The 9,762-nt window shown below is 42.8% G+C and overlaps 2 protein-coding genes across 2 annotated transcripts in view; both read right to left on the minus strand.

Moving 5' to 3' along the window:
• The window catches only part of dock11 (dedicator of cytokinesis 11), a 52,650-nt gene extending 46,762 nt beyond the window's left edge, over window positions 1-5,888 (minus strand). Inside the window, exons 1-2 of the mRNA XM_034857367.1 lie at window positions 5,784-5,888; window positions 534-650 (exon numbers count right to left, since the gene is read on the minus strand). Of these exons, the coding sequence (XP_034713258.1) occupies window positions 534-650; window positions 5,784-5,888 (222 nt within the window). The remainder of the gene's footprint in view (window positions 1-533; window positions 651-5,783) is intronic.
• A 1,334-nt stretch (window positions 5,889-7,222) lies between these two features.
• The window catches only part of haus4 (HAUS augmin-like complex, subunit 4), a 4,799-nt gene continuing 2,259 nt past the window's right edge, over window positions 7,223-9,762 (minus strand). The window contains exons 7-9 of the mRNA XM_034856821.1: window positions 9,362-9,492; window positions 9,174-9,242; window positions 7,223-7,625 (exon numbers count right to left, since the gene is read on the minus strand). Coding sequence (XP_034712712.1) covers window positions 7,439-7,625; window positions 9,174-9,242; window positions 9,362-9,492 — 387 coding nt within the window. The 3' untranslated portion in view covers window positions 7,223-7,438. The remainder of the gene's footprint in view (window positions 7,626-9,173; window positions 9,243-9,361; window positions 9,493-9,762) is intronic.

The following is a 9,762-nucleotide window of genomic DNA, read 5'->3' on the forward strand; positions in this document are numbered from 1 at the left end:
ACACACACACACACACACACACACACACACACACAGAGAAAGCAAGAAAGAACAGAAGTGGAATACAAATGAATGACAGTAAAATGTAGTATTATTGTAGCGAAAAAACAAACAAAGATCTCTATCTTTACATCAAATTGTACCACAGGAGGAAGTCACAAACAACAGGCAAAAAGAAAGTGCCTGAGAGAAAACAGAAGGCGTGGATAAAAAGAGACAGATGAGTGTCAACCGAAAAAAAAAAAAAAGACACGGAGCGAGACGTGCCTCTAAACAAAACCACATGTGTTTGAAATCGCAGCAATAAAAACAGAAGAACCTGGTTGGACTTGACCTGTAAATAACTGAGTCTGGCGTAATGGGAAAACCTTTCTTTCTTCCCATTTGACTTAGAGTCGGACACTTTTACAAGAAAGTTCACTGTGGAGATCTCGGCCCAGTGTAAGGTACAGTATATGACCTATGATTTCATCCTAGGTGAGGAAGAGGGTCCGTCTGAGAGCCAGTAGCAGGAAAGAATGAAGGGGACTCACCGAGACATCGTCGACAGGGCAGAGCAGTAGGTCTCGGTGGGGGTCGCTGTGGATCTGGGCCTTTCTCTGAAACACCACAGCTTCATAGTCCAGTGGCTCGATAATCTTTGGCTGCTCCTGAGAGGGGAACATGGACAGAACACAAATGTCCATTCAAATAAACAAACTGTTTCTTGTTGAACTGATGTTCTCTAGATTTTGTATTTACTGTGGCTCTAGCAGCTCCACATCAGATGCTCTTGCTTTTTGAAAGCAATTAACAAGGGCTCACCCCCGGAACGTTTTTACCCCCCATACGAAAGGAGAGCCACGAGAGATCAGAAAAAAAAAAAAGACACAGTTCAGAGGACTGTCACGGTGCGAGGAAACAGCTGCTCAGAGAGTTGTGGGTGGATGAAAATGAAGGCAAAAGATGACGAAAGGCAACCGACTCGACAATGAATAGTTCGACAAAGACAGACGGGGTAACTATGGTGAGACAAAGCAGCAGTGCAATGGACAAATTGTGTTTTGTGACTTGGTATTTATGTGCTGCAAATCAAGCGCACACACTTGACAGAGGCATATGTAATAAAGGAACCAAACACAAGAGAAATGTCACATGCCCCCATGACAGTGCTTCTCGCTCAAAATCATAACTTCCTGTTTTGAGTTTCACGGAGAAGTGGATGATATGAAATCCGCTTCTGCATTATGCCTTAAAGAGGCCTGCTATCTGAAACCTAGCCTTTTGACAACTAGGTCAAGAAGTGATCACAAATATAAACCTAAACCACTTGGAAAGATTCAGAATTCATTCCAAGAAAGTACTTTAAGCTCAAGCTAAGCGCCGAAGATGGAGATGAATAGCTTAGCCACAAAGCCTCGGCTGAGCGACACCAAGCCCGGTTGGACTCAAGCAGAGGGAATCAGACTGGAAGGACTTGATCAGCTTCTGTGCCACATTGCTGAGCCATTGCCCCAGAGGCTGGAGGCAGGGTTTTACCCCAATACCTGGTGGTCCACCGGGCATACGTTGCCTCACTCCAGGCCTAAGCCACTAGGGATTATTTGTTAATGCATTTTTTAAACAACAGTTCCAGTGAGCAGGCTCGTTTGGAAACTTAGAAGAAGTCATCTTTTCAAATCTCCAGTTAGCTTTTACCACTGACCAAATGTAGTGCCCTGTGGAATCTGTCTTCTAGCTTCGAATCCTCAATTTCGCTATTTTGTTCATCACAGAATCTTTTGGGCTCTAGAATAACGCTGCCATCAGTCTGTGACTGGCCCAGGCTGGGCGCTTCGTCTGGAAAAAGACACTTGTCACTGGGCTAAACAACTTTTCTGGGGGAAACCGTGCTGGAGGCGTATACCAGAGATGTAATGGCAGCAGATATGAACAAGCAACGTCAGGAGAAGGACTCTTAGAGACCCTGATAATACCCTACAGCTAGGGGAGTATGACTGAGTCATTTTCCACCTTGCCATATTTCCATTTAAGACCTGTGCAGCTGAGATGCAGAGCTTTTGTTTTCCTACAGTACCACTGCCAGTACTGCTGGAGTGGGCAGAGTGAGAGAGCCAGTAATAAAGTTATGCAGCAGCTTGGCTGCTGGTTTTGTTTCCCCCCCTCTGCTTGCTGGTATCCCCTCAATAATCTACAGCCTTCCCTCTAAGACTATTGCTGGACAGGTTTATTATATGTGCAGTGATTCAGTCATTCTGGGTAACAAGCCCTTACATAAGTTGAGTTGTTTTTTTAGATTTGCAGGATGTGCCTTATGGACCATTTTACATGTAGTTTCCCTCTTTCTTCCTCAATTACCCTCTCACTATGAGACACAGGGACCCATGTGAACACTGTTTTTTGTATCTGTTTTTTAGGCTTTAAGAAGCTTTAAAGTCAGAAAAAGGAATTGAATGCCCCGCTGTCTGACAGTGTCACATGTTGTTTCAACTCCTCAATTAAACTATATGATGTTAACACTATTGCGAAATATTCCAAGCAAAGAGACTCACGTCAAATGTCATGAAACTTCAGCTTAAGCCTAGACATGTTTTGGACATGTGTTGCTGGAAATGTTGGATCTCCATGTTGGAAATCCAGTTTTGTGGTTTAGAACATTGTTAGGCCTATAGCCTACAGTATGAGTTCTGTGAGGTTTAAAGGGTTAACATCTCCTTGAATATCCTGGTATCTGTGCAGAAGCCAATAAAGGAAGGAAAGTTCTCCCTTTTAGTGTTCTCTGACCAATCATTTGGCCGGCAAAATAAGCTGGTTACAAGTACGTGTCGTGTGCAGTTTTTTCCACCAGACCCTGACATTCTCAGTTGGCCACATAAAACCTGCGTTGTTTTTAACTACATAAAATCTTCCTAAGCCCAATGATACTTATGAAATGCAAAATTGTCTATGTGTTGTGTAGCTTCACTGTTTACATCTTTTCACATAAAGACCACATACTCAGCGACTAAGCGGCAACCTGAGCAGCAGCCAAACACAAATCCTCCGAGTCTATTGAAAGCATTACACACGACTGCGCCGCCCCTGCACCTGAAGCAGCAGCTCTGCTTCCTGTCATGTGCAACAAGCTGAACCACAGAGCTATAAGTCAGATGCAACCGGCACAGCGCACGATGGCTCGACTGCAACACTGATCCTGTAACACAGAGAGAGAGAGAGAGAGAGAGAGAGGGAGAGAAAGAGAGAGAGAGAGAGAGACGGAGGGGAAGCAAGCAAAGAGAGAAGGAAAGGCAGAAAGAGAGAGAGTTCTGCTTTCATAGCCAAGGAAAGAAGCTGAAAAATCCCACGCAGGCTGCTGTGAAAGCACAGTCTCGCTGATTGAGAAACAGAGATGCTAAAACACTAAGGGACGTGGCCTAACATTTCGGCATAACCGTATGATGCAAGCCCTTTTCTCCTCCAAACTATCAAACACCAGTCACTGCCTTCAAAGCATGACTCCCAGTGTGCCTCCAAGGTACTATTACAATGATGATGATGATGATGACTTTAGCAATGGTGCACTTCCAGACGTCTGTGTTCCATTACAGTTCAGCAGATGTAGGCCACTCACGACTCCAACACGTCCAGGTGGATTTTATCACGCTGGCTTACACCTAAACCCAATGGATGAGCGCACACACACCGGCATGAGATTCACATTCAGTATGAAGCAGCACTGTCCCATGGCTGACCCCACTAAGTGCTCCAATCTGCATGTGTGTATTAAACACCGTGGCTTATTAGGGGAAGAAAAGAGCCTGGCTAGCTTCTTTCATCTTTATATTACTCCCTGTGCCTTTTCCAAAAAGAATATGAATATTTAAATAGGGCTTCTTGTTGCATTAACATTTGAGATGTACAAATAGATGCAGGATTTAAAACACCTAATTCAAAGCAACATATTTGAAAGTTAAGTTTCAGTTACCCAACACACATCTTATCTTATATACAATATACACAAAATGCATGCAATGGGTCTGCACCCTAAGAGGTGCCCGCCCTCCAAGCTTTTAAACCAGCTGGAAACTGCAACTAACCTTCTAATATTTATTATCATCTGTAAACCAGGGGGTTTTACTTCTCTTGGACCGGTCTCTTGGCCGCCAATTTACTGTCAACTGGTTTCCATACATGTTCATGTAAAAGACCACTGAACACAGATATGGACATGATGACTATCTTTCAACACAATGCCTTACAGTATGAACTCTAGGAAAACCAGTAATAAAGTAGCCATGACATTATAAGGCAACTTACTGCTAATTGGCCTAGAAAGAACACAGGCACGGAGGGAAAGATTTAGAAAACAGGACTGACTTCCTAGAGATGTTCAGAATGAACACACAAACCCAGTCACACAGGAAGCTTGGTGACAACACGCCTGAGGGAATCCCCATACACCCCGTCCACAAAACACTGTTTGTTCTCAGTTACTAAGCCCACCATGTATTCCATAACATGAGCAGCCGAAACCTGCAACTCTAAAAAAGATATACCGAGTTGATCAGAACACACATGTCACACGTGGCTACAAACCTAATCAGAAATACACACACAGACACCTCTTTTGCAGTAATAGAAAACCTTATCACATGATTATTACGCTAGAAACCTCACTGAGTCACACTCCTCAAGATGATCATCACAAGACTGAAAGCCTCATCCCAAGGGAACAAGAGTTTATGTCTTATACACACACTTATCCAGCTCCACGCTCTAAACAGCCAAAGATGTAGGACGGATTTGTTTTGAACTGAAGCTTGTCATTGTCACATAATGAGAAAGTGGAGAAGTAACCAGATGGTTTTTGTTATAGCCTAACAAAAACAAAACAAGTCATCAGCAGGCGGGCATCAATCTGCACCGATATCACTGGAAGTTTCAAGACAAATGACATGCCTTTAAGACACACTGAGGTGAAAATATGTTCACACACGCACAGGCTCGCATAGAATAAAACAAATGCTGTATCAGCAGGATCCTATATGTTATTTATCTCAAGCCACTGCACCTAATCCCTCATCACTGCAGTCTGTTCCGAGCCACTATCAGCCTCCAGCACTGCTATGGATTCAGAAGGAGAGAAAAAATAAACCTTTTGCTTTGCACACTTCATTAACAATAGACACCATATTATAAGGGCATTCGTGAGCTGCCTTCTTTTGCGCAATATATGTGGCCATTTGCAGCAGAAATAAAGAGGCTCACACACACGGCTCCAAGGCAAGGACAGGGAAGCCATGCTGCAGCTGTCCAATTGGTACTGCTCTTCACCCGGCAGCACACAAAAGGAGCCGCGCGTGGCTGAAAACCCATGTGTTCCTGTGGACAATGTCATACTATTTTGTAATGCCAGCAATTTAGACAACCAAGCCGACATATGGGAGTTGAATTCGCGGCATTTTATCACTCAATAATGACTCAATTTTGAACCAAATGTAGCACTGCCAGTCAAATTGTAGCGCATTCAGAGACATGCCAGAGCTTCACAGTAACAGTTAGCTACACGTTATTGAGGTTGGTGGGACAAACGCAGTTAATAAAAACTGGGAGGGGGGACACAAATTAAAGAGAGAGAATTCTGGAGAGTGTGAAGAAAAACCAAAATGAACAGTGGCAATGTAGAGAACTATGAAAATGGAAAAGCTTTCGCTCCCCAAGGAGAAAAGAAGGGAGGGGGGTTAGCAGGCTAATCACTTAGTTACATTATCCTTGTTAGCTAAAAATGACCGCCACCGTTCCACAGACAGCATTACTCGGCTTACCACAAGGTCCACGGAGCTCTTCACAGCCTCCGACACGCTCTGCCTGACTTCCGCAGCCGTCCCGGGTTTGCTTAACCTCTTTGTGAATTTTCGCACCTCAGACATTGTGCCCCTCTAGTAAAAAAATCCACTTCGTATGTCCCGGTGTGAACGAGCATGCCGCGGTACCAGACTGAGCGGCAGCACTGTTGTGTGACAGCCAGATGTGTGTGTTGTGTTGGAGGTGAACCAGCCAGCGGTTCGCGAGGCGGGGCTGCTGCTGCTGATGAGAGCGGAGCAGAGAGGCTTTATTAGAGCAGGGTGCTCCACTACCTACTTCCGGTTCCCTTAGGTGGAGCAGACACAATCAAAGATCGTCGAGAAGCCAACGAAGTGGGCGTTAACATGACATCTTTCCTAATATCCGAGTAATAATCCCAATTTCTTAAATACTATACTATAAAATGAAATTTAAAAGCAACAACATAGTGAAGCTGCTAGTTGTGAATTTATTGAAGGAAGTCATCCCTTTTGACAGCTTGAAATATAAATTATTGTGGAGGATTTAAGAGGGATAGCCTAAAAAACAAACATGTTTTTCTCTGTCTAAATCTGTGCAGTTTCATTGTAATTTTTGGTTAATTGTAAAGTTGTATGAATGGTAAAAGAATAGAAACGCAAAACCAGGATGTGTGCTGAAGTTACCACGCTGGGAAATATGAGATGATTTCAACACTGAAAGTATACTACCATCTTGTGGATTAAGCTGTGGCAAAATTGCACTAACCTGAGCATTTCTCTCAGCTGTTTTTCCTCAACAAAAACTCTACAAGGTTGCATGTGAGTGCGAGTGTACCAGCAAATTGTTTCCTCAATTCCACACAGAAGTGCATGTATATTTTTACACACTAAAAAAGATAGGATGAGGATTATGCTTGTGCATGACACGCATCCTTTCTGAAATAATGCTGCTACGTGTTTGGAACCGTCTTGTATAATTTATATCAACTTCACAACTGCAGTGTAAACAGATGGCAGCTCAGAGAATGTCGTTATAGGAATATAGGACATTCCTCGTATTCAAAATGATCCTGATAATGCAAATATTTAGTTTATTTTCTCCCAAGTTCATATCCTGATATAGGTAAGAACACTTGCCCAACTTTTGGCTGACAATGGAAATTTAATTTTTGCAAAATATACCTCAACACTTATTTCAGGTGAAATTAAATCCAATCATTGAACAGGTACTGTCAGGATATAGGGACAGTTTCAGGAAATATGACAAAAACATTTTAATCTTTAATCTAATACAGAGCGCAATCTAAAGTGACAATGTAGTCACACGTAAGATAAGTCTTAGTGCAAAAATGCATTAAAAGAGTAATGAATGCCGAACACTTGAAATCTATGAGTTCAGGTAAAAACAAAGAAAGCAGAAAAGCAGATTAACATGGTGATGTAATGAAGATGCAGAATTTGCATTCTTAAGTTAGGAGCTGTATTGAAATCCTTCAGTTAGTTCGCTCACTACTGTACACGCTACATAGTTCCTGTTTGCCAAAAGTCCACACAGTTTCTGTGTCAAGCATCCAAAAGCCAACATGCCATTGTGAGCAATGACACACTGCAGAAAGGGAATGGCTGGCTGTTGTCCCAGCATCAGATCTAGATCTTCACTTGTAGTTGCACTGGCTGAACTCCTTCAGAGCCCAATTATTCATCTCTATCTTCTGCCGTAATCTGCAGTACTCCTCAGCCAAGGCCTCAAACTCTTTGCCCAAGATCTCAAAGGAGGCCAGTTTTAGCTCAACGGATTGCTTCTCCACCTGACAGGCCTTCAGATCAGACTCCAGCTTCTCTCTGAAATTGAGAGACAACAACAAAAGGTTGTTAGGTCTTTTTAGAGAAGTATGAGACAAAATGTAGTTTGTATATTAACCGTTCAGTACAACTCTGAGTCATGTGCTTCATATGCTGAAGTTCTCTGACAACACTGCAGTTGTGGGGTGTACCAAGGATAAACAGGAGGGGGAGCATAGAAGCCTTGTGGAGGACTTTGTGGGATGGTGTAGGACTAGACCGCTGCAGCTAAACACCACCAAAACTAAGGAAATGGTGGTGGACTTCAGGAGGCCTGCCACCCTTGACGGGGTGAATTTGGAGATTGTCTGTGCATACAAGTACCTAGGGTTACATCTTGACTGTAAACTGGACTGGTCTGCCAACAACGATGCACTTTACAAGAAAGGGCAGAACAGGCTCTACTTCCTTAGGAGGCTGGGGTCTGCGGTAAACTCCTGTTTATGTTCTACCAGTCTGTCATGGCCAGTGTCCTCTTCTATGCTGCGGTACGTTGGAGAGGCAGCACTAGGAAGAAGGATGTTGGACGACTGGACAGGTCGGTGAGAAAAGCTGGCTCCGTGGTGGGAGTGGAGCTGGAGTCACCGACATCAGTTGCAGAAAAGAAGACCTTTAGCAGACTGCTCTCTATATAATATATAATGGACAATGACTGTCACCCCCTGCACACCACTTTCTACAAGCAGAAGAGCATGTTCAGTAGTAGGCTCCTGTCTCTGTCTTGCAAAACAAAACAGACTGCGTAGGTCCTTCGTCCATAGGGCCATTTAGCTCTTTAGTGCTACACAGAAGAGGGAGGAGTGTGATTGACTTAATTGTTTAAGTCTGCTCTGCACACCGCCCTACCATGCCTTATCTGGGTGCCTTTATACATGCACATAAACTCCCCCGGACGACCCTGGACTGGACTGATTGGCACTGTTTGACTCCCTTACTGGCCATCTTAGCCACCTCCACATTTTCTAGCTTGCCTGCATGGTCAGTACACCACGCTGTCTTTATGTCTGTATAGACAGTTGTCAACTTTACCCTTTTCTTCAAGTCTTTTCCTAGTGTCTATGTATAGTTAAGTAATGGTTATTCTATTTTTGATATTTAGTGTTGCCTGTTGTACTTGAATAGATATAGAATTTGTACTGACAGACTCGTGCACTTAACCATTGCACCTTTCTGCATTTTTTCCCACAGCACTCCTTTAAACATGCTACAACCAAACTTTACTGTAAGGGCACACTAGTGATTTCTCTCTTTGTATTTTCGTAGTATGTGTGTGTGGTTGTCATATGACATATGTCTGTGTACCTATGTGTATGTATGTTGTGTATAAGCTATTGGACACCTTAATTTCTTTTGGGATAAATAAAGTATCTCTATGTAACTTTTCTGAGAGCTTTATAACAGGAAGTTAGAGTTCAAATTCAAAGGGCATTTTAATGTTTAACAGGATCATCACTGTGTTGCCTTTCATAAAGTGCGGTGGAGCTATATTGTAAGGAATTGCATAACAAAAGTAAGGAATTAGTCAGACATGGACTAAAAGCATCTTGCCTTATTTTTCTATGAGCAGCTATCGAGTCCACTGTGTACATGTCCAGCTGAATTTCCACCATCTCAGACCTTTGAAGGTAGAAGAGATAAAACATAAACAAAAGAAAGGAGCCTTCCTGGATAATTGCATCAGTAAATCTACAATACCAAAGTGTATATAAGCATGCAAAGAATTGACAACTCCTTACTTGATCTTCTGTAAGACTAATTCACATTTTCCCTCAAAGTACTCTAACTTCTTCCGGTCCAAGTCTGTCTGGACTCTCAGCTTGTGGTCCAATATGAGAGACTGGAGAAGCTGAATACACTTAATCAGTTCCTGGACACAAGTCAAGAAAGAGAAAAAAACACTGAAAGACAAATATTATGTATGTACAGATTCCAAAATAAGTACTATCTTCTAGCAAATGCTGACAAAATATGCAAAGGGCCGGAAAATTTGCTTTACTCACTACCCAATAAACAAAGGTAATCCATTGAGTAGCTGGTAAAATTTGGCCATTCATTAGCCATACAGTATACACTCACCGGCCACTTTATTAGGTACACCTGTCCAACTGCTCGTTAACACTTAATTTCTAAGCAGCCA

Source organism: Etheostoma cragini, chromosome 19 (genome assembly GCF_013103735.1).
Source record: "Etheostoma cragini isolate CJK2018 chromosome 19, CSU_Ecrag_1.0, whole genome shotgun sequence".
Lineage (NCBI taxonomy): Eukaryota > Metazoa > Chordata > Actinopteri > Perciformes > Percidae > Etheostoma > Etheostoma cragini.